Genomic DNA, 25,909 nt, shown 5'->3' on the forward strand with positions numbered 1-25,909 from the left:
ACTGGAATTTGGGGAGTACAATGTGTACAGAAAGGATAGAAAGGGAGGAGGGGTTATGCTATTAGTTAAGAAACATAAAATCCAAGGAAGTAAAGCCAGTCGACATCGTTGGACAGTGCAGTGTCAAGTCAGTTTGGTGTGACATAAGCACTGGGTGATCAAAATTGAGAGTAGGAGTGTGCTATAGGCCTAGTGACTTTGATGAGTATAATAAGAAACTGTACAGGGAAATAGAGTGGGCCAGTAAATCAGAGAGTCTTATAATGGGGGGTTTTAATTTCCCAGATATTGACTAGAATTTGTGGGTTGGTCACTAGCAAGGCTTTTGTGGATTTATTGGATGATTGTTTTCTACATCAGCATGTTCGGAAGGCAACTAGAGGGAGTAATATACTTGATTTGATTATCAGTAGTGATTCTTCATGCTTTAAGAATCTGCAGATAAAGGAACGACTAGGTGGCAGTGATCACAGTGTGCTGAAGGGGAATTTACTCAAAGAGGTAACTACCATCAGGGGTAAATGGAAGGGTTTTTGCTTTCATAAAGGCAACTACGATGTTGTTGTTGTTGTTGTTTATGGGGTTTTAAGTGCAATGGCTACTTAGGCCATATTGCACTTAGAAAAGTGGTTCATACTGCCTGTTTGGTTCATATAGAAGCAATTAGAAACGGCTATACAATCCTATTTAGGAAGGAGAGGAATTCTGCGATGTTTGATTTTTCGCCTATGATGAGGCTAAGTGACAAAGGTTCCTTTAAGTTTGCTAGAGAACTGAATGACACTAGTCGAGCATTATCATACAGATCACATTCCAGAAGTATGTGTTTGACTGTGAGTGGTGTATGGCAATGGTTACACTGAGGAGGATCATTCCCTGACAGGAGGAACAGATGCGTTAAATGAGTATGGCCTATTCTGGCTCTGGCCAGAATTACTTCTTCTTGTCTGTTTGCAATGGGGCTGGAAGCCCATAATTTTGGTACAGGTTTAATTTGAAAAAGTTTATTATGAATTTGCGCTTGCCATTGCAGAGTCCATCGACCTTCACATATACTTCGGATCTTCATTTTATAATCTGTAAACGGTACTAAAATTTGTTGGGGCTGCTCTAGATGGATGTTTGGCAGCATCATCCGCAATTTCATTTCCTGGTATTCCAGTATGACCAGGTATCCAGCAGAAAATAACCTTTTGTTTTCGCTCTCTCAGACGTATCAACTCTGTTCTAATGAGCTTTAATAGAGGGTGAGTAGACGGGGAGTTGTTTTGCAAGGCTAATAAGGAACTCTGTGAGTCTGTGTAAATTAAGCTCTTTTGAATTGACATATGGAAAATACTTTCTATAGCAAGCTTTATGGCATATAATTCAGTTGTGTAACTACTGCACTCTGTTGGGAGAGACAGAGAAATGGTAGTATCAGGGAGTACTACTGCTGCGCTTGATCCACTCTCAGACTTCGATCCATCTGTATAAATTTTAGCGAAGTCAGGATAACGTTGAGTATGCGCTATGTGTAGCTGTTGGATGTTAATATCTGATAGAGAGTGTTTACCCCACTGGTAGAAATAATTGTCACAAGATGGTGTGATGACAGACCATGGAGGATCAGGATCTATAGGATCTTGTAAAATTTTATTGAAGTGTATATCCCAGTCTTCTGCTAGCTGTTTTAGCCTAATACCAGCAGGCCGAACTGTCTGTGGTTTGTTTCTGTAGAAGGTCATAAACTGTGGATTGTAGAGTATTGACCAATTAGGATGGGTCATCTGGCTTTGGATCTTGGTTGCATAATTCAGCAGCAGCATCTTTCTTCTGATATTTAGGGGAGGTTCATGAGCTTCAACATACAAACTTTGCACTGGAGATGTTCTGAACGCACCTAGTGCTGTTCTGAGAGCTGAATGTTGAATAGGATTGAGGCGAGATAAAGCGCTCTCCCTAGCAGAAGCAAAGACAGGGGCACCATAGTCCAGTCAAGATCTGATTATGGATCTATATAAATGTAGCAGGCTTTGGCAATCTGCTCCCCATGTTGTGGCTGATAGGACTCTGAGAATGTTCAGTTTTTTTTGACAAGTAGTCCGGAGATGTTCTATGTGCTTTTGGAAATTTAACTTATTGTCAAAGAACAATCTTAGTAGACGAGTACAGTTAGCTATGGGAAGAGGATGGTTATTCAATTGCAGCTCAGGTTCAGGATGCATGTTGCGTCTAGAGCAGAAGTGTATGGCAGTAGATTTATGGCTGGATAGTCTATAGCCATTTTGTGTCATCCATGTCAGGATGCGATTCATTGATATTTGAAGTTGGCGTTCAATGTACTGCATGTTTTGGGAATGACAGGAAATCGAGAGATCATCTGTGAAAAGGTATGAATCCACTGTTTTCGGAATGAGTTCAATTATATGATTTATTCTCATTGCAAACAAGGTAGCGCTGAGAACAGATCCTTGTGGAATTCCTTCTTCTTGGATAAAGATTTTAGAGAGGGTTCCTCGATAACGAACTTGAAAGGATCTCCGTTGAAGAAAATTTTGGATAAAATATGGTAAATTACCTCTCAGGCCAAGAGAATGTAGATCCTTTAAGATTCCAAAACGCCACGTAGTGTCAAAGGCTTTCTCAACGTCAAGACAGACCATGACAAGATGTTCCTTTTTGATGAAAGCATTTCTGATATTTGTCTCGGCTTTGATCATAAGATCCAATGCAGATCGGTTTTTCCGGAATCCAAATTGTTCATTATTTATCAAGTTTTGAGACTCGAGGAACCAGGTGAGACGGCCATGTATCATTTTCTCAAGAGTTTTGCTGAGACAGCTGGTGAGGGATATTGGTCTGTAATTTTGAGGAACCGTATGATCTTTACCGGGTTTTGCAATCGGTATTACATAAGAATGACTCCAGGAGCTGGGGAAGGTATGTTCAGAAAAAATTCGATTATAAAATATGAGCAGCGAAAAGAGTGATTTTTGATCCAGATTTCGGAGCATTACATAATATAACCCATCAGGGCCAGCAGCACTGTTTCTTGAGTTGGTAAGAGCTTGCTGTAGCTCGAACATGGTAAATGGCTGATTATAAGGTAAAGCGGAATTGTCAGCGTAATTCAGTTTGGATCTCTCTGCAACGGTTTTACGTTTTTGGAATGATTGATCATAAGCATTACAAGAAGATAACAGAGAAAATACAATTCCCAATGCATTTGATATATCTTTGGGATTAGAGAGTTCTTGTCCATTCCAGTTTAGTAGCGGGGTGGATAGAGGTGGAAATTTATTGTTTAAACATTTTATTTTTCTCCAGATTAATCTGATATCGGTATTTTTATTAACTGATGAGGCGAATTTAATCCAAGTTTCTTTTTTTGTTTTGCGTCTGATGTAGCGAGCTTTAGCTCTGAGCCGTTTATAGTTAATAAGATTGGGGGTGGTAGGATTTTTGCGGAAAAGATTCCATGCTTTGTTTTTCTCTTTTTTTGCATTGTTGCAATCTTCATTCCACCAGTAATTTATTTTTCGTCTATTTTTTGCTTGATATTGAGGTATGGTGACAGATGCAGCTGCCAGGTTTTGAGTCGTGATGTGCTCAGTAACACTATTGATGGAATCGGTCTGAATGATATCGTTGTCAAATGAGATGTGCGATCTGTATTTTGCCCAGTCAGCCTTTGAAAATTTCCATTTAATTGGACTTTCTGTTGGGTAGGAACAGAATGTTTGAGGCGCCTCCGTAGCCAGGTGGGAAGGAGCAGCAGTGCATAGCACACGCTTCTTGATTAGACCGGGGTTCGAGCCGTCACCACCAAATACGGAGGATGCGGAAAGGTCAGGGAATGACCACCGCATATCTCGGAGCAATATGGCCTTAGTTGCTAATGCTCCTAAAATAACAACAATAATAATAATAAGAATGTTTGAATTTTGCATATTATTGGATAATGGTCGCTACTATAAGGATCATTCAGAGGTATCCAATCTATACTTGGAAAGAGGATTGGGGAACATATGGAAAGATCTATAGCAGATGTTGAGCCAGTAGGGAGATGCACATATGTAGGAGACCCAGTATTCAGTAATGTTAAATTCTGCCTATCGATCAGCTTACCTCGTCTGTCTGAGGTGGGGGAACCCCATAATGGGTGATGTGCATTCAAGTCTCCTAGTAAACAAAACGGCGATGGTAACTGCATAACAAGATCTTCAAGTTCCTGAATAGTATATTGATGTTTAGGCGGAAGATAAATGGAAGCCAATGTCAAAGTAATGCCACTAACAACACGCGTGGCAACTGCTTCTAAGGATGTTTGTAAGGGAATACGTCTGGCGGGGATGTTTGAATCCACGAGTATCGCTACTCCGCCATGAGCGTTATTAGAGACAGTCCTGTCTTGCCTGAATACAGTGTAATTTTTAATTGAGACTGAGACCAGTGATGTCAAATTAGTTTCTTGCAAGCACATTGCAAGAGGTTTATAGTGATGAATTATTTCATGTATATCGTCTATGTTACTGCGAAGACCTCTACAGTTCCATTGTATAATATGTTCCATTATTTGGTTTTGTAAGAGGAAGATGAATCTGTCTGCTTTTTATGCGTAGGTTGTTTGTGACGGTCAGATTTTGATTTTTCTTTTCTAGGAAAATTAGGGCGTCCTGAATCATTTTTATCCTCCATATCTCCATCTGTATACAGGGTGTTTCAGTTAAACGTTTCAGAACTTCTAAGAGGGGTAGGGTACATCCTGACAACACGGAATCATATAGCAATGTGGGGTCGGAAATGCTTTCCTGAAGCGGTGTTGTACACAGAAGCACCATAAAAAGAAAAGAGACCGTAAGTGAGAAATCGTTTTAATAATACATGAAAAGAAGCAAAAGGTACATGGATTAAAGTAAGTGTTCGAAGTTTCTTCAACCTCGTATTGCTTTCGCACAGTGGTACCTTGGAAAATGTGCTACAAATCCCCTTTTTCCTGCTGAAGTGTTGTTTTCCGATGAGGCATCCTTCACAAGGGAAGGAATTTTCAACACGCATAACGACCATATCTGGGCGGTCGAGAACCCACATGCAATACGACGTCGTGCAGCACAGATTCGATTTTCGGTCAATGTATGGGCCGGTATTATGGGAGATCACCTCATCGGACCTCACCCGTTACCGTGTCATCTAACCGGACCTATCTACTTGATCTTTCTGCAGCAAGTATTGCCACAACTTTTGAGAAATGAACAGATTTCTGCATCGACGCAACTGACAATGGGTTCCAACACGATGGAGCCCCTGCCCATTATAGCAGAGATGTTCGTAACTACCTGGATGTCACATTTGGTCAACAGTGGATCGGACGTGATGGTCCCGTGCGTTGGCCTGCTCGGTCACCCGACCTATCATGTCTTGATTTTTATTTCTGGGGTCATATGAAATCGCTAGTTTATGACACCCCTGTTGACAATGCTGAGGAGCTGGTTGCAAGAATCGCAGTAGCTGCCGAAGAAATTCGAAATTCGCCTGGAGTATTCCAGAATGTTCGGATGTCCATGCGTCGGAGATGTGAGGCATGCATTGTAGCCCGTGGAAGAAACTTCGAACACTTACTTTAATCCATGTACCTTTTGCTTCTTTTCATGTATTATTAAAACGATTTCTCGCTTACGGTCTCTTTTCTTTTTATGGTGCTTCTGTGTACAACACCACTTCAGGAAAGCATTTCCGACCCCACATTGCTATATGATTTCGAGTTGTCAGGATGTACCCTACCCCTCTTAGAAGTTCTGAAACGTTTAACTGAAACACCCTGTATAATTCAAGAAAATCTTCTTGGTTGGGCATATCATCTGTATCCATGCTTTTTGGTTGTTTCACCTCCACACTATCTGATTTATGTAATTTTTCTGCCACTGTATTGTGGGTTAGGTTTTGAGTTGGAATTGTGAGTGGCGTATTATTATTTTGGTCCACTAACTGTGATTCAGATGTAGGCTGAGTTGATAGTACTGATCGAGCCCAGTCGGCGATCGATTTATCTGGAGAGACTGACACTTCTGTCTGACATGCTACTGATTTGTAACTATGGGCAGCCGAAGCGTAAGTAGTTTTTGGAATACTTGATTTTACTTGTCTTCTAGCTTCTTGAAAAGATACTTTATTTTCTGTCTTGTATTTCTGTATTTTTTTTTCCTAACTTCCAAAGATCACAATCTTTGGAGTAGGCTGGATGATTGCCCTTGCAATTAGGACACTGCGGAGTTTGAGCCTTGCATTCAGATTGAGTGTGAGTTTTGCAACCGCAGTTTGGACATGTTGCATCTCCACGGCATGCTGTCTGGGAGTGGCCAAATTTCTGACATTTGTAGCATCTCAAAGGGTTCGGGATATGGGGCCGAACACGACAGTTCAAATAGCCTGCTTTGACCGAGGATGGTAGATTCGGCGAACTAAAGGTTAAAATTATGCTACGGGTTGGGACTAAGGTGCCGTCTTTTCGTATCATGATTCTCTTGGCCTGAGTTACATTTTGATCTTTTAGTTCCTGAATTATTTCTTCCTCGGAAACGTTCACTAGGTCCCATTCACTGATCACTCCCTTGGAAGAATTCAGGGTGTTATGTGGAGTGACTTGAATTGGAATTCCACTTAAAGATGTAAGTTTCAACAGGAGGTCAGAGTGTCTTGGAAGAGAGGTCTCTATTAGCAAGTCACCAGATTGAAGGCATTTCACCATTTTTGGAGATGCTGCTGCATTTATTACAAGGCATCGTTGTATGATGAAAGGCGAAAGCTTGCTGACAGATTGTGAAGACAGGGAATGGATGATCAGGAAAGCTGGAGCTTCCTGCTTGTTTGCATCCTTTTTTAGTCTTTTCGACAATGAGAAGTCATGATCAGTTTCGTGGTTGTCATGTTGCGAGCTCTTTGGCTCTAATCGTGGGAAATCATTAGTATCCATGTTTACTCCTTTTAGCCCTGGGAGAAGGACTTTCTTCTCCCAGACTACCAGCCCCGCCACGTGGAGGCAGGAGCAGTGCCGCCAGTGACCAAGCGGTTATTAAGATTAGTAGGGTGAGTTGGTATTTAATATATATACTAAAGAAGGAAGGTAGATTCCCTTTCTGGGTTCTTACGAAAGATTTTTTAAGCAAAGAACCACTTTAAGTGAACAAAACAGAAGAAAATCGCACAACAAAAATAGAACTATATCACTTTCAAAGATCACTTTATGAATCGCAGGGAAAAATCGCTTGTCACTATCGCTTGGCACCCGGGGCCGCAACTACGATGGTCCGAGACAGTATTTAAATTCTATACAGTGGGACCAACTGATGATGTTACCAACAGCAAATTCAAAATGGGAAGCATTCAAAGAACTTATCTTGGAATGCTACTAGGCTTTACATACCAACAAAAAAATATTGTTCAAGGTTTAGGCCTAAATGGATGTCAGATGAACTAATGAGACATATGGCAGAGAAGAAAAATGCATGGGATACATATAAATTAACATGTGACACAGAAGCCTATGGTAGATATAAGTTGATCTGTAACCAAGTTACAAATGAGTTTAGGCAGGGAAAGGCAGATTACGAGAAATCTTTGGCAAAGGATGCAAAGAAAAACAGCAAAGAGTTCTTTACTTTTGTAAACTCTAGAAGGAAGGGGATGAATCAGATTGGTCCACTTGATATCAATGGTTCAACTGTTGATGATCCTGCTCAAGTAGCTAACAAACTAAATGAATATTTTGCATCGACATTCACATATGAGGAGTTATTCAGCGAGGGGAATGCCAGAGGTGTATTCAGCTCTGGCAGTAAGCTAGATAATCTTGTAATAACTGAAAGTAAAGTGGAGGAGAAATTGTTGAAGATAAACACAAGAAAGGCACCTGGGGTGCCTTTCTTGTGTTTATATTTATATTATATTAGTTATATTAAAGGAGGTAGCAAAGGAAGTAAGCAATCCCTCAGCCATAATTACAAGAGCTTCCTTGGACTCAGGGGAGATACCCATGGACTGGAAATATGCAAATGTGAGCTCAATCCACAAAGGAGGATCAAAAGGAGACACAGGTAATTACAGACCTGTTAGTTTAACTTCTGTTCCAGGAAAATTAATGGAGGCAATGATTAAAGAAGCACTGCAGAATCATCTAGTCAAGAATTCAGTTATAGCTTGGACACAGTATGGTTTTGTTAAGGGAAAGTCTTGCCTGACCAATTTGATTGGATACTATGATGCAGTCACAAACGAACTGGATGCACGGAATAACTTTGATATTATATATTTGGATCTTAGAAAGGCTTTTGATACTGTTGCACATGGAAGACTGCTGCACAAATTGGAGCAGTGTGGCATTGGAGGAAAATTGCTGCTATGGATAAAGGGTTGGTTGATGGGGGGGGGAGAAGAGAGAGTGGTAATCAATGTACACTGCTCATAGTGGACTAATCTTATTAGTGGAGTCCCTTGGGGTTCAGTGTTGGGTCCATTATTGTTTTCTGTATTTATAAATGATGGTATATCAAGCTTAATGTCCAAGTTTGCAGACGATACAAAGGTTAGCAGGGTTGTTAAGGACACTACTGACGCTATGCTGCTGCAACAGGATTTGGAAAGGTTGAGCAGATGGGCTGAGGTGGCAAATGAAGTTTAACATTGACAAATGTAAAGTACTACATATGGGAAACAGCAACCTCAGAACAATGTATCAACTCTGTGGTACTACATGACAGTGGTAGAGAATGAAAAGGACCTGGGGGTTATTGTGCAGGCAGATATGAAGTTCTCTGAGCAGTGCAGATGGGCTGCAAGAGTAGCTCATGGTGTCTTATCAATGATATACAGGAATTTTTCTAGTAGGGATAAGGAGGTGATTATTCCCTTGTATAAGGCAATGGTCAGGCCACCCTTGAGTACTGTATACAGGTCTGGAGGCCTCATTTCAAGAAAAATGTAGAGCTGCTGGAACGAGTACAGAGAAGGGCAACAAGATTAGTGAATGGAACAACGGGTTGCTCTTACGAAGAAAGGCTTAAGTTTTGCAAATTACAGTGTCTGGAGACTAGGCATCGGCGAGGTGATCTGATAGAGGTGTATAAAAACTTGAATGGTTTGAGCATGCTCAATGCCGATGAGATTCTTTCTCTTGCTCAGAATAATCACCTTTCCTCAATTCAGACTGATGAAAGACAGATGTAGGATAGATGTGCAGAAATTTGCCTTTAGCCAGCGGGTAGTTGGTTTGTGGAACAGACTTCCATCCCTTGTTGTGGAAGTTGATAGCCTAAATAAATTTAAGGCTCAGCTGAAAAGGTATTTCGAACGAACGGAGGAGTGAAGTGGAAGTGTGTTTTTTTTTTTTTTTTTTGGCTGATGCTGCATAAGCTTACTTTCTTGCATCATATTCCTCTACTAATGCTAATGCTCACAGTTAATATAGTGTGCTACTAGAAACTTCAAGGCCACTTTGTTACAGTTCTTCAAGGCATGGGAGTGAACATGGTAGAAACATTTTTCCAATAAAATGGGGCAACACCACATGCAGTCAATGAGGTTCATTTCCTGAAATGAGGATTTTAATGATGATGTCATCTCAAATCGTCCTGGATGGTATGGGATTAGATGCTCTTGGGCAATGTGCTTGATGGATCTGAATCCTTGTGCATATTTCTCATGGGGATTCCTGAAAGGCAATGTTTACAGGAATAATCTACATACTGCTGAAAAAAGTGAAAGATGAAATCACAGATGCTATGGATGGTGTCTCAAAAGTAACATTGGCTGTAGTAAAGATTTCATCGGTGATGGCCTTGGATACATCCATATTGAATGTTTTTGTTTGAAAAATATATACTCCCATGTCTTATGTTTAATGACACCAGACTCACCAATGCCAGCACAATATATCAAAAAAAAAAAAAAAAAAAAAAAAAAAAAAAAAAAAGCATTAAAAACTGTTACATCTTTTCTTGATGACACTGCACTTAAATAGGAAACTACTTAGATATTCAAAATGGGAAGCATTCAAGGAATTAATCTTGGAAGCTACCAGGCTTTACATACCAACCAAGAAATATTGTTCAAGGTTCAGGCCTAAATGGTTGTCAGATGAACTAATGAGACATATGGCAGAGAAGAAAAATGCATGGATACATACAAATTAATGAGTAACATGGAAGCCTATGATAGATATAAGTTGGTCTGTAACCAAGTCACAAAGGAGATTAGGCAGGTAAAGGCAGATTATGAGAAATCCTTGGCAAAGGATGCAAAGAAAAACAGAAAAGAGTTTTTTACCTATTTAAACTCAAGAAGGAAAGGGATGAATCAGATTGGTCCACTGGATCTTGATGGTTCAACAGTTCAGGATCCTGCTCAGGTGGCTAACAATCTAAATGAGTATTTTGCATCTACATTCACACATGAGGAGTTATTCAGGAAGGGGAATGTCGTAGGTGAAGTAAATATTGGCAGTGAGCTAGATGATTTTCTAATAACTGAGAGGAAAGTGGAGGAGAAATTGTTGAGGATAAACATAAAAAAGGCACCCGGGGTGGATGGGTTATATGCAGTTATATTAAAGGAGGCAGCAAAGGAAGTAAGCAAACCCCTAGCCATAATTATGAGAGCTTCTTTGGACTCAGGGGAGGTACCCATGGACTGGAGATGTGCAAATGTAACCCCAATTCACAAAGGAGGATCAAAGGCTGACACAAGTAATTATAGACCTGCTAGTTTAACTTCGGTTCCCGGAAAATTAATGGAGGCACTGGTTAAAGAAGCACTGCAGGATCATCTAGACAGGAATTCAGTTATAGCTCGGACACAGCATGGTTTTGTTAAGGGCAGGTCTTGTCTGACCAATCTGATTGGATACTATGATGTAGTCACAAAAGAACTGGATGCAGGGAATAACTTTGATATTATATATTTGGATCTTAGAAAGGCTTTTGATACTGTTGTGCATGGAAGACTGCTGCACAAATTGGAGCAGTGTGGCATTGGAGGCAAATTGCTGCTATGGATAAAGGGGTGGTTGAGTGGCAGAAGACAGAGAATGGTAATCAATGGACACTGCTCAAGGTGGACTAATGTTATTAGTGGAGTTCCTCAGGGTTCAGTGTTGGGTCCATTGTTGTTTTCTGTATTTATAAATGATATTGATGATGGTATATCAAGCTTAATGTCCAAGTTTGCAGACGATACAAAGGTTGGCAGGGTTGTTAAGGACACTACTGATGCTATGCTGCTGCAACAGGATCTGGAAAGGTTGAGCAGATGGGCTTCGAGGTGGCAAATGAAGTTTAACATTGACAAATGTAAAGTACTACATATGGGAAACAGTAACCCCAGATCAGCGTATCAACTCTGTGGTACTACGCTGACAGTGGTAGAGAATGAAAAGGACCTTGGGGGTAATTGTGCAGGCAGATATGAAGTTCTCTGAGCAGTGCAGACGAGCTGCAAGAGTAGCTCATGGTGTCTTGTCAATGATATACAGGAATTTTTCTAGCAGGGATAGGGATGTGATTATTCCCTTGTATAAGGCATTGGTCAGGCCACACCTTGAGTACTGTATACAGGTCTGGAGGCCTCATTTCAAGAAGGATGTAGAGCTGCTGGAACGAGTACAGAGAAGGGCAACAAGATTAGTGAATGGAACAAATGTTGCTCTTACGAAGAAAGGCTTAAGTTTTGCAAATTACAGTGTCTGGAGACTAGGCACCGGTGAGGTGATCTGATAGAGGTGTATAAGGCTTTGAATGGCTTGAGCATGCTCAATGCCGATGGGATTCTTCCTCTTGCTCAGAATAATCACCTGAGAGGGCATAAATTCAAATTGAGGAAGCACGGATGTTGGATAGATGTGCGGAAATTTGCCTTTAGCCAGCGGGCAGTTGGTTTGTGGAATAGACTTTCATCACTTATTGTTGAAGTTGATAGCCTAAACAAATTTAAGGCTCAGCTGGACAGGTATTTCGAACGAACGGAGGGGTGAAATGGGAGTAGTGGTTGTGCTTTTTTTTTTTTTTTTTTTTTTGGCTGATGCTGAATAAGCTTGCTTTCTTGCATCATATGCCTCTACAAATGCTAATGCTAATTATATTATCTGAGAAAATAGTAACTGACCATACCAAAAATATGAACTTTGAACTAACAGCATAGATCAGCTGAAGTAAGAGAACAGCTCCTCCAGGCTGGATTAAAGTGTTACAGCCTCATAATTATAATCCCACAAGGTAAATCTGTATGCGAAATGACTGAGATTTTCGATACTAAGACTACATTTTGTCTATAATATATACTTTGATGCTATGATACTTTTATACTATAATTCCTTGACTATGATAATATAATTATATATATGATACTTTTCACTGTATTTGTTGTACACACACACACACACACACATATATATATATATATATATAAAATTTGTATTAATATTAAATTAAATTAAGTAAGTATAAATGGATGTGAAAGTTACACAAGGTGCCAGTAACTATAAGGGTGAGGAAAGTAGAAAAAGAAGAGTAGTAGATTAGTGAAATGTGAAAGAATGTTAATATCCTAGAGGTTATGATGAATTAAGTAAATTATGGACTGAATTTCCAAGCCAATATAAAGTGGGGGGGGGGCTAAAATTAAAGTAAATTAAAATTAGTACAACAAAATATTAATAAAATGCAAATAAAAATAAAATGGTGTAGCTGCCATCAGATAAGGGGGAGAAACAATTTTAGTAAAAGGTCTAATTTAGGTAATGCAAAAATGCTTGACCTGATGTCAACAGAAATAAATATTGATACATGATCGGGTATTTCATCAGGGGACTACACATGACCATGTATCAGGAACTGCATTTCTATACTTTTTCATAGTAGTATAAGAAAAGTGAGAGGCCAAAAAGGAATGAAATGAAATTAGCATTTTTTAATACAGTATGGAATTGTCCTTGTCCATGACACCCAAAGATATCTTGAAACAGGCCTATGGGGCTGGGAATTTCCATACTATAATAATTAATGATAGACACCAGCCAGGAATTAAACTAAAAATTTACTATACAATGAAATAATATACAATGAAATATGATGCAAATAAAATAAAACACTGATTAAATTATAGTTAAAATATAGTTAAAAACAATAAAATTAATTAAAATAAACTAGGTTAAAAGCGATAAAACAATACAATCTGGAGCTTTCGGAGAACTGCCGTCTCCTTCTTCAACAGCATACTACCAGTGCTAAAACACATCCTTAAGTAGCCGGTCCATGGCACTCATGCACGTGATCATCAGACACATGATCTACATTCTCCATGCGCGTATCGGAAATGGAAGTGGCTCGGGAGCGTGTCAAACAGAAACGGTCATCCCTTCTGAGGACAACTGCCTCAAACAGGGGGTGTAAACGGATCCCCCTGTCCCTATTAATAGTATTGTGACTGGATGAACCGATTCGCAAGCTCTCGAGCCACTTGCGTTCCCAAAATCCATGGGCGCGGTCGGTAATGACCGCGTCTTCAGGGGAGATCCGATGCTGCTTTTCCCAGAAATGCTCTGCCACAGCAGACCTCGCATAGTTAGCAGTCTTGATAGCGGTCGTGTGTTCCCCCAGACGGTCCGTTTCTGTTTGACACGCTCCCGAGCCACTTCCATTTCCGATACGCGCATGGAGAATGTAGATCATGTGTCTGATGATCACGTGCATGAGTGCCATGGACCGGCTACTTAAGGATGTGTTTTAGCACTGGTAGTATGCTGTTGAAGAAGGAGACGGCAGTTCTCCGAAAGCTCCAGATTGTATTGTTTTATCGCTTTTAACCTAGTTTATTTTAATTAATTTTATTGTTTTTAACTATATTTTAACTATAATTTAATCAGTGTTTTATTTTATTTGCATCATATTTCATTGTATATTATTTCATTGTATAGTAAATTTTTAGTTTAATTCCTGGCTGGTGTCTATCATTAATTATTATAGCACCCAAAGATGTTTTGAATTTTATTTATAATAATCATTTAGTTGATTCTTTTCCAAATATTGCTATTTCTTTAAGAATATATTTGTCATTACTGGTAACAGTTGCTACTGCTGAATAAGTTTTTCAAAATTGAATTAAATAAAAAATTATTTAAGATCCTCAATGTGTCAAGAGAGGTTATCTAATTTATAAAAAATTTCTATAGAAAGTGAAGTATTAGAAGAATTAGATTTAAGTAATATAATTAAAATATTTGCTAGTTTAGAGGCCAGAAAAGTTACAATATTGTATTAAAAATATGTTAGAAATATCTTTATAATCGTAATATAAAAAATTATATTAATGTTACTTGTAACTATTCATTATTTTTGTTATTAAAGCATTTATGTAGTGAAAGGTTGTTATATGTATGTAGTATCAACATCTTTCCTTTTTCCTTTTTGTCCTTCATAAACAGCGACTATTATAGTGCTTCTGGGTCTAAGAGCTTAAATTTACAGTTAGATCATTGAAGGGGTGCCGAAAAGCTGTTTGCAAAAAGGCACCTTACATATCAATGCTGGCGCTGTTTCAGACATCCCATCAACTGGTCAGTCACAGTGACAAGCTACTGGTTCCTGTTCTTCCACCAGAAACCGAAAATTCTGTTAAGCACTCAACTATACAAATTATGTTATTTGTCTATAATATGAGCTCGCTCGCTCTCTCTCTCTCTCTCTCTCTCTCTCTCTCTCCTCCATAATTTAGCTATTCTTCATATGGCTCTATTCCATCACTTCAATAAAAACGCATTTTACTTTTAACATGAATGCATAGGGAAAGATTTGACTGGTAAAAATAAAATAAAATAACTTTTTGTTTATACTCCATGACAACCATATAAGTTCAGAGAAGTTAGTAGTCACACAGTGTTGAACCATTCATTCCAAGTGCATGTACTTATGTACCGTCACACTTGGCCATTAAAAATCCCTCAGATCATTAATGGGATTCAGAAGGGTGTTTGAGCTTTCCTACATAAGTAGATATTCCAGTTGTTTTTATATCACTGAATTTTTAAAATGAAAATGGCAGAGTAGCAATTCAGAAACTGGAAGTTCTGTTAATGAATCAGGTTCTGGATCAACAGACATTTCCAATTTATCAAAATCACTGGCATGGAAGATGACACATATGTTGTGGTGCTTACACTGAATAAAGATCATTTTGTTTCAAGACTGCAGAACAAAACAGCAGTGGGCCTGAAAATGATACTCACTCATAAAACCTATAAATTCTGTTTTCATCTTTGACTGGTATAATAAACAGAAAGGTTCCAAATGTATTGCAACCTATAATTCCAGCGGTATTTTTGTTTGAGAATGGCAGTAGTTTGAAATAATTCCCCAGTGAGGTCATTCCTGACTGGCATAGCCCTCCCTTACCCCCCACCCACCCTCCTAAAAGAACTGGAAAGTTGGTCTGGACTGATCTATAAAAAAATGTGGGTTCTAAACAGCTGCTCATTCTTGTAACTAATAAAAGCCACCTTCTGTAAACAGAAGAGTTCTAAACAGACTCACCTATAATTCCAAAGGGAACTATCTTGTTTCAAGAGGGCAGTTCAAAACAGAAATACCCCAGTGAGGGAATATCTGATGTAGTCCCTATAGCATATGTTCTCCCCTTTATGAGCGAACAACTTCAGTTTTGTAAACAGTGTTTATAAACCAAGTTTCTGTGGGGCGATCTGAGTAAGGGGTGATCTGTTTAAGGCCTTTAAAGGTTTGAATAATCGAAATGAAAAGATAATTTTTACACTTAGTCACATGACAGACATAAGGAGGCATAAATTTAAATCAAAGGGAGGATAAAGGTTTGGATGGATACTTTTCAAGTATCCATCCAATCCCTATCTTGTGTAGTCACAGCAAGAGCAAGAATGCCATTCCCATTCAGCTAACTCGACCATTCAAGGTCTTAAACACTTAATCAGATAGCCTCACAGGTGCTTAGACTCCAGACAATGCAATTTGTAAAAGTGAAGCATTTCTAAGTAAAAGCGCCCTTCTGTTCCTTTCACCAACCTGGTTGCTCATCTCTACACCCATTCTAGCAGATCCACTTCCTTCCTAAAGTGAGGTCTCTAGATCTGTATACAATACTCATGATGCAGCCTAACCATGGCCTTATACAAGAGGATAATCACCTCCTTATTTCTACTAGAAAAGTTTCTGTAGATCACTGACAAAACCCCATGACCTGTCTTGGCAGCATGTCTGCACTGCTCAGAGAATTTCATATCTGACTACACAATTAGCCCCAGATCTTTTTCATTTTCCGCTACCCTGAGTGTATTACCACAATTGCAGTAACTTACATCTGTCAATGTTAAACTTCAACTGCCATTTCTCTGCCCATCACTCCAACTTTCTTAGATCCAGACTACTCCTTAACAAATCCATGCTGTGATTTCAACATAGTTGCATGCCTGTCCAGATGGTCTTGCATTATTTCATTCCATTTTTTTCCCTGGAACGGATAAGCTAACAGGTCTATAATTATCCATGTCACCTTTTGATTCTCACCCCCTTATGAATTGAGGATGCATTTGCATATCGCCAGTCCAGAGGGACCTCTACTGAATCCAAGGATGCTCTCATAATTATGGCTAAACGTTTGCTTATCTCCTCTGCTGCCTCCCTTAACATGATTGGATAGCTCCCAGCCACCTCGATTGCCTTTTTTATGTTAAGTTTCAATAAATTCTCTTCCACTTGTCTTTCAGTTATCACAAAGTCAATTAGCAACTCTTTTAGAGATTGATAAACTTCTGGAATTCCCTTCAATAAAAAATTCCTCGGGTGTAAATGTAGATGTACATAAAATACTTATTCAATTTGTCAGCAACCTGAGCAGGGTCATCAACAGTTAAACCATTCACATCAAGTTGCCCAATGTGATTCAACCCCTTCCTTCTACTGTTAATATAAGCATAGAAGTCTTTGCTGATTTTCTTTGCATTCTTTGCCAGGGACTTCTCGAAATCTGCCTCAGCTTGCCTAACCTCCTTCATGACTTTATTACAAACTAATTTATAAATACCATATGTTTCTGTGTCACCTGATAATTTATATGCATCCCATGCACTTTTTCTTCTCTACCACATGTTTCAGTAATTCATCTGAAATCCATTTAGGTCCAAGCCTTAAACAGTATTTCTTCATTGGTATGAAAAGCCTAGTAGCTTATTATTATTAACCATATAGTGCAAGGAAGCCTGAGGCTTATGCTGAACCAGCCAAAAAAATTCCCAAGTTACCCTGTGAGAGAGAGAGAGAGAGAGAGAGAGAGAGAGAGAGAGAGAGAGAGAGAGAGAGAGAGAGAAGGGAATCACCAAGAAAGAGAAGAATGATGATATCCAGCTCAGGACCCTGGGTATGCCAAGCCCACACCCACCAGATATGAGCCCCTATGATTACTTCCCATTTAGAATCTGTTGTTGGTAACATAATCAGTTGATCACACTGCATACCCTTGACAGCAGTCATGTCTTTAATTAAATTTTACATTAGTACACTGTGATCACTGCCAACCAGTGGGTACTCTTACCTGCAGATACTTAATGCATGTAGAATCACTGCTGATAACCAGACTAAGAGTACCGCTTCCTGTTTCTGCCTCGCTGCTGTAGAAAATGGTCATCCAAGATATCTACAAAATCTTGCTAATGTGTGTGAGTAACCAATGTACACATTCCAATCAACATCTGGAAAGTTAAAATCCCCCATTAAATTGCTGGCCCACTGTATCTCTGTATAGCTCTTTGGTAAACTCATCAGTCATTATGCCTATAACAAACTCCTATTCTTAATTTTGTTTTCCCAGTGTTTATATCACACCAAACTGACTCAACTCCATCCAAAAGAAGGACAGATAGGTTAATTAATAACTCGTCTCTAACAGAATCTATCACTCTTTGTCTCACAAACATTCTTTTTCTGCTGCATGCCTTTTATAAACATACTTTCATGGGCATGTTCTTTTGAATTGGCTTCTATAATTCACACTCTCTCTTCCAAAGCAGTCCAAACACATGCCACAACCAGTCAACAACCTTTTTACTGTCCAATGTCAAACTCACAGAACCAACTTTTTGTCTTCCTGATTTATTCCTTCAACTTCCATTTTCTGAAATAACCTTCCTTCATACATTTTTTCCCCCTCGCCTTTTCCCATTATATGTACGAGGTCAGAGTTTTTACTGTTTTGACATGAAATTTTTACATGCCGGATGCCCTTCCTGATGCCAACCCTCACCCTTTATCCGGGGCTGGAGATATGCGGTGGTCATTCCCTGACCTTTCTGCATCCTCCGTATTTGGTGGTCACGGGCTCGAACCCCTGTCTAATCAAGAAGCGTGTGCTATGCACTGCTGCTCCTGCCCGCCTGGCTATGGAAGCACCAACCTTTCGTCATACATATTTCCTGAAAATTAAAATCAACAGCAATTCAAGTCTAATGTCAACAACTATCTTCTTTCATCTTCTCAAACTTCAGCCCGTGCATAGTACTAAGTCTATAGGTTCTAATACCTCTCGTGTTTATAGTTTTCATTAAAAAAAAAAAAAAAAAAACACATTCTGACTGGATGCACTACCTTAGTTTTAATATGTTTCTTAACAAAGGGAATAACCCCTTCACCCCCTATGTTGCATTTGCATAGGCATATGATGCCTTAAAGCAAGCTTATACAGCATCAGAGAGGGGGGGGGGGAAAAAAAACTTCCCATTTCACCGATCTATTCACTCAACTTTTGTCCAATTATTTCTTGAATATATTTAGGCTATCAACTTCCACAACGACAGATGGAAGTTCATTCCAGCAATCAACCACTTGCTGGCTAAAGGCAAATTTCTGCACATCTATTCTATAACAGTCTTTCCTCAATTTGAATTTATGCCCCTCAGGTGTGTAACTTCAGCAAGAGGAAGAATCCCATTAGCACTGAGCTTGTTCAAACCATTCAAGGCCTTACACACCTCAATCAGATCACTTCACAGGTGCCTAGTCTCCAGACAATGCAATTTGCAGAACTTAAGCCTTTCTTGGTAAGAGCAACCCCTTCATGCCCCTCACCAATCCCGCTGCCCTTCTCTGTACTTGTTCCAGCAGCTCTACATCCTTCCTAAAATGAAGCATCCAGACCTGTATGTAGGGCTTACAATACCAATCAAAATCATATCTGGTATTTCGGTATTTTTAATTTATGAAACCGGGATACCGGTATTCCAAAAACAAAAGTTTTTCTCAATAAATTTTGATGACAATTAGGCGCTATAAAGTAAGGGAAAAAAACCAAGTACTGTAATTACTTGAATTCATGTTTTAAATAAACTTTTATTGCAATAATAAATATTCTGAAAAAAATCATTAAAATACAGTTATTCTAAAAACAAAAAAATACATATTGTTACTGCAAAATTTAGTTATGTTTAAGCATCCACACTACCTGTTCAAATAAAGTGAGCTCTTAAGAAACATAAGCAATCGATAGTATGATTGTTTAAAATAGATCTAATTTTGGTACACACAGTATTTGATTAGCGACAGAAAACGCCCTTTCAGACTCTATTCTGGTACTATTGTACTGAGATAATCGTAGATGATCTCAGTCCATATTTTCTAGGCTTTGAACTTTTTTTTAGCAAAAATAGTTAAAATATTAATTTTAAATATTAAAAAATTAATTTCCGACTCAAGTTCATCTTTTAAAGTCTCATTGGAGTCGGGAAATTTCTTATTTTGGAAAGAATTTGCGGAACACTGATGTTGGTCTTCCATGGCTGAATTATATTCATCTTTTTTTGAAGGAGAAAGATGTTTTATTAAGCGAAGTATAATTTTCACTATAGTATCTTCACTGAGTCTGGAAGAGAGAGTAAAGAGTGAGGATAAGGAATAAAGAAGAGAGCAAAGAGTGCAGTTAAGGAATTCTTCACATATATAAATACAAAGAACAGAAGGACAAATCAGATTGGACCCTTATGTAATGGACATGGGACAGTATTAGATACCAAAGCTGAAGTTGCAGATGAACTGAACAGTTACTTTGCATCAAGGAGATATTATGGAAGTGAAGTTGAAAAAAATGTAATTAATGATTGAAATTTCAAATGATTATTTAATGAGAACTTTCGCACCTACAGGCAAGTAAGGCTCCTGTGGTTGGTGGCATATACCCTGTAATTTTAAAGGAGGAAGCAAGTGAGTGCATTGAACCATTAAGGCTAGTTATGAGAGCATCACTGGACTCAGGAGAGATTCCATTGGATTGGTGTAAATTGGAACATAAAAGGCGGTTCTAGGAGCGTAACGGGAAATTACCGACCAGCCAGTCTAACTTCAGTAGTAGGGAAAATCATGGAGGCAATGATTGATCAAGGGTGGAATTCAGGATCATTTAGATGGAAATGGAATTCTGTAGGATACACAGCATGGTTTTGTAAAGGAAAAATCATGTTTAATTAATCTGGTTAGCTATTTTGACAGGATCACTCAAGAGCTGGACTTTGAGAATAATTTCAACATTGTTTATTTGGATTTCAGCAACGCACTTGACTCAGTCCCACGAGCGGTACTTTATAAGTTGGAGCAGGCTGGAATCATAGGGAAAATCCTTAGATGGATAGCACGATGGCTTGAGAGCACCAGGCAGAGGGTTGTGATAAATGGTTAATCCTCAGATTGGGTTAATGTAAGAAGTGGGGTTCCCTAAGGATCAGTATTGGGACCACTGTTGTTTTTAATTATCTTAAATGACATCTATGAAGGGATAGAGGGCATGAGGTTTAAACTTGCAGATGATGTAAAGGTCAGTAGAGTAGTTAATGATCACCACTAAGCAGAATGACCTAGTAGTTAATGATCGCCACCAAGCAGAATGACATTCTTCAGAATGATCTAGACAGACTTCCGGGATGGTCAAGAAAAGTGGCGGGTATGCTTTAATTCAGCAAAATGCAAGGTCTTACACCTGGGGAACAGCAACCCCAAAATAACTTATACACTTGATGGAGTTGAACTAAAGTCAGTAGTGGAGGAACGGGACTTGGGAATTACGATACGGTCAGACATGAAGTTGTCTGAGAATTGTGGACAGGTTGCAATGTTGCATGGTGTCCTATCGATGATTTATTGAACATTTGCTAGTAGAGATAATGACGTCATAATCATAAAGGCGATTTTATAATCTTTACGTGATCAAATTATAAACAATTATTTTTTTTTAAATTAGTACCGAAAAACCAGTATATTTTGTATCAATACCGGTATTTCAATACCGGAAAAAAAATGACCAGGATCCCGGTATTGAAAGCCCTACCTGTACGCAGTACTTAAGGTGTGGCCTGACCACTGCCTTATATAAAGGGATAATCATCTCATTCCTGCTAGCAAAATTCCTGTATATCATTGACAAGACCCCATAAGCTGCTCTGGCAGCCTGTCTGCACTTTTCAGAAAACTGACGTACCATATATTCAAATTCAGCATCACTTATGTCTGAGTGATACCATGTTTCCACTATCTCTACAATGTCTGCATTTGATGACTTAATCAATACTTCAAATTCATTAAATTTATTTACAATGCTCCTATCATTACTGTACATGCAAGTATACATGCACATGTTATTACTGCTAGTTACCCTTACACAGCCATATATGTACTTGTTCCATGATGACTCACTGCAGAGCCTGAAATCTCCGACCATTGCTTTCCAGGCTGCTGCATTTTCTAATAAAGCAACTCTAGTTAATCTATTAGTCTGTGTATCCCCACAAGCAAGCAATTTTCCAATGTACGTATCACTACCTCAATAGCATCAGAAAATATTCTTGCGCCCCCTTCTATTTAAGTGTATCCCATTCTTGGAAAAAATGGCATCCACAAACAAGCCGTAGATAAAAATATTGATAGAATCAGAAATACATAACAATCCGATTCTCAAAATCAACCAAGAAGATATCCATGAACAAATACTTGAGTGAAACAAAAAAAAAGACATGAATAAAGAGTTAACGTGGGTTACTTTTTTTTTTGGTAAATTTTCATTAAAAATTATTTTGCAAAATTTGCTACCTTGCACTATTTTGCCAATACTAATATTTGAAACAGACAGAACAATTTAAAGAAATACTACAAATCTTAACCTTACTTCATAAAAAAATTAAGACAATGTTATGTGAGAGAAACAAAATATGAATGTACTTCTGATGGATATCTGAAATGGAAACATGTGACAATGAAGAGCCTCCTTTGCATGACGTTTTTCACTGAACACCATAAAGTGATCTTGCCCATCTCCAAATGGCATGGACTATGTTTATTAAAGACAATTTAGACCAGATTAAGAATGAAAACTTTTTGATGTTCCTGATAGGTCTAAGTTGACAACTTAGTGACTTATCAGGAATATCTAAAACGTTGATGCTTGGCTCAGACTGGTAATTTCTAACCTTGAACAGACAATATGATTCCAATAAGACACTGCATGAGTACATATTGTCACTGTATGCATTGTCTAATTAGAAAACAGATTTACTTGTTTCTGCCATTAGTTCACAAGCAAACATTCCATGGACACAGAAATCCTCATTTAATCTCAGTTGACTTAACATGGGGTTTATTAAGAAATCCATGCACATCTGAAGAACTCAATGTACTATAACTGAGGAGAATGAGACCTTACTAGTAGCAATACTGTGAAAAGTTACCAAACATATCTCGTCCCTATAAACACCATTTATAGGAACCAGAATGTTTTATTAAAGTTAAAATAAAATACACTTATCAAATTAAATCATATCTACAAAAATATAATTAACAATTCTTCCAATGATAGAGCCTTAAAACTCAATTACAAATTATATTAAGGTGCATTACAAAATGAAATCATGTAAGACAACACATCAGCTCTACATTTAGAATCAATCATCCAAATTCAAGTTCCTATGGCAAATAACTCAATTAACTTATTCAAAAGAGTTGTGAGAAAAATAAAACAATTTTGACAAATCTATTAAAAGATAAAATCAATGTAGTTGTTCTAAAGCTGGAATTTTTCAACAAGGAAATTTCCTTACTAGAAAATAAACATTTTTTAAAATGTCTTAAATTTTTGCAAACTATCTGTAGATAACTTCATTTATTTCATAAGGATAATTTAAACTCACCACTTATTTCAATGCTTTTTATTCTCACTGGTTTTGGTTTTCTACCTGAAATATCAGAAAATCCCATACCTATTGTCTTCCAATATAATACATTGAGGCCAGCTTTCAGGTGAATCTACAAAAGATTTTCATTAAATTCATCATGCTGTTCATATAACTGTTTTTTTAATAATAATATAACTATAGTTCAGAGCTTCAAGATTAGATAAAATATATCTACAATTCTTGGTATCCTTTAAAAGTAAATTCTTATACAGCACACACTTAGATTGCAATTATCTAAGAAGTAAGTTCCTTTAATTAATTCATTTTGATAAAGTTCTCGAAAGCAGTAGATAAAATTCAAGTTGTTTTATGATTCAACTTTCTCCAATCAGAAAAAAAAAAAAAAAAAAACTGGTTTAACACCCAGGGTCCTCAGCTAGATATCATTTCTCTCTCTCTCTCTCTCTCTCTCTCTCTCTCTCTCTCTCTCTCTCTCTCTCTCTCTCTCTCTCTCTCTCTCTCTCTCTCTCTCTCTCTCTCACATACACAACACAGGGTAACTCGGGAATTTTATTATAATAATAATAACAGAATATGATTATGTCTCCAAGACTATTATGGAAAAACACAGCACACTATTATATCACCAAACCAATGCAGCATTATTAATTCAGCAATTAAAGTTATAATAGCAAAGTCTGATTCTGCTACCTGAGTACCAAGATACCTTAACAATTAAATTAAAATAAAATTTTTTAATTTTTAAAAAATAAAAAATTAATACCCATCTCTGACAATGCAAATGCACCACTCCCAATCCAAGGAGAGATGCAACATTAACCCCACCAAAGGAAAATACAACATTTAAAATATATAAAATAATGAGATGTGAACCAACAAGGGCCACTTCGTGAGGGAACATATGATGCAAAAAACACTTATAAAGCATCAGACAAAAAAAAAAAAAAAAAAGACATCCTACAAGCACCTGTCCATCTACTCCAATAGTTTGTCTGTGTGACTTTTGTCCCACACACAAAAGGTATTAGAACCTACTTACTACTGTGCATAGGTGTTGAAGACCAAGAAGAAGAAAGGAGATACGTGTTGATATTAGACTTCAGTTTTGATAGATTATAATTTACAGGAAATATGCAAATGGAAAACTGAAGTTGAAGAAATAAATGAGGAAGAAGAAAAGTTGGTTCTATGAGATTGAAGTTGGACAATAAAAGGATGCTGAGTGGTTATGGCATGTGTTCAGCCTGGTTTGGAAGAGAGGAGTAATTACAGAAACCTATTCAGAAAAACAGCACTCACAGAAGTATCTATAGAAGAGGTAGCAGCACAAACAGAACATCAATGGGACAGAAAATGGAGAGACTTTGTAAGAGATGGGTCAGAATGGGAGAAAAAGATCAAGAGTGTTTGTCTATGAGATTAGGATTGTCTGGTATTCTGGCAGATAAATGACCAATCTGTGCAAGGTCATTAGTAACTGCAAAAATATCAGCAACTCGATCAGCTGGGTCAGTGCAACTAGAAAATGGAAACCAACTGGAGTTGTGAGTATCAAAATCACTAAGGAAAACCCCATGTTAGGAAAGTTGTACTGGATTTTTTTTTTTTTTTTTTTTTTTGATTTGGTAGTTGTTGGCGCATCGGCTTCTGTGGCCATATTGCACCTCCCAAGGTTTTTGCAGTACTTTGATCCAAGCCCGAGGCGGGAATCGAACCCGCGACCTTTGGGTTGCCGGGCAGGTACTTTACCCACTCGGCTAGCCCGGTCGGCAGTTGTACTGGAGAAAGTCAAGTTTCAAAGAAAGGAAGTAAAAGCATTCCAAGTGATTAGTAGAGTTGGGAGAAACATACAGGCAACAGATGAAAATTTAACAGAATAAGTTTGAGGGATTTTAAGCCAGAGAAGATAGAAAACAGGAGATTACAAAAAAGGACACTACTGTCTCTGACAGGCAGTATCAGAGCAGACATATGCACAAGTACCTCCTTTGAAGCAAATAATTAGAACAACTGAGATGAGCAGTAGTTGAATCAATCAATTATTGGAAATAGGTCAGAAAAAAAGGGCTTGGCAGACTAAGTAGGAATGGACATCACTGAGATTGAAACTGAGACCATGTCTATTTGTGAATTTGATAGTATAAACCAGAGCTATGATGCTCAATACATTCTATGTTTATTTCAATATTTGTAAAAGAATAAGAGAAGTTTACCTCAATATGATATGTAGAACACTTCCATATGATATTCTCCAGAAATTAAAACAAATAAAACATTAACGCAAAATGATTACAGTAAAAAAATAAATTGAAAACCATTAAAAAAATCAATTGAACACAATTAAAAATTAATTTTAAAAAGTTTAATGTAAATTTTTAAAAAACGATTTTCCTTCCTGAAGCTGAAAACGCTTTTTGACCGTATGTTGTAATCGCAGGAATGAAAATTACCGAGTATGTGTGAGCATGAATCATAAATAGACATGATTAGTCTTCACACGTGCACTTAAAAGACCACAAATCAGAAATTATATATAGCCAGCAAATGTTAAAAGAATTCTCATGTAATTTAATTTTGAAGGTTTCTGCAATTAATATTCTTGTATAATTATGTTGGACACTAAATATTTTGGTGTCACTGAATAAAAATGTGTTTTTCATTAATGGCATGAAAGGCTAATTCTGATGCTGTTGA

General features: G+C 37.9%; 1 protein-coding gene across 2 annotated transcripts in view; it reads right to left on the reverse strand.

Moving 5' to 3' along the window:
- LOC150078114 (endosome/lysosome-associated apoptosis and autophagy regulator family member 2-like) overlaps positions 1-25,909 on the reverse strand; it is a 425,663-nt gene that overhangs the window by 289,329 nt on the left and 110,425 nt on the right. For both annotated transcript variants that reach the window (XM_090385427.1, XM_090385428.1), the window contains exon 6: positions 23,210-23,324. In XM_090385427.1, coding sequence (XP_090241553.1) covers positions 23,210-23,324 — 115 coding nt within the window. The remainder of the gene's footprint in view (positions 1-23,209; positions 23,325-25,909) is intronic.

Source organism: Mastigoproctus giganteus, chromosome 11 (assembly GCF_048544385.1).
Source record: "Mastigoproctus giganteus isolate SK-2022 chromosome 11, ASM4854438v1, whole genome shotgun sequence".
NCBI lineage: Eukaryota > Metazoa > Arthropoda > Arachnida > Uropygi > Thelyphonidae > Mastigoproctus > Mastigoproctus giganteus.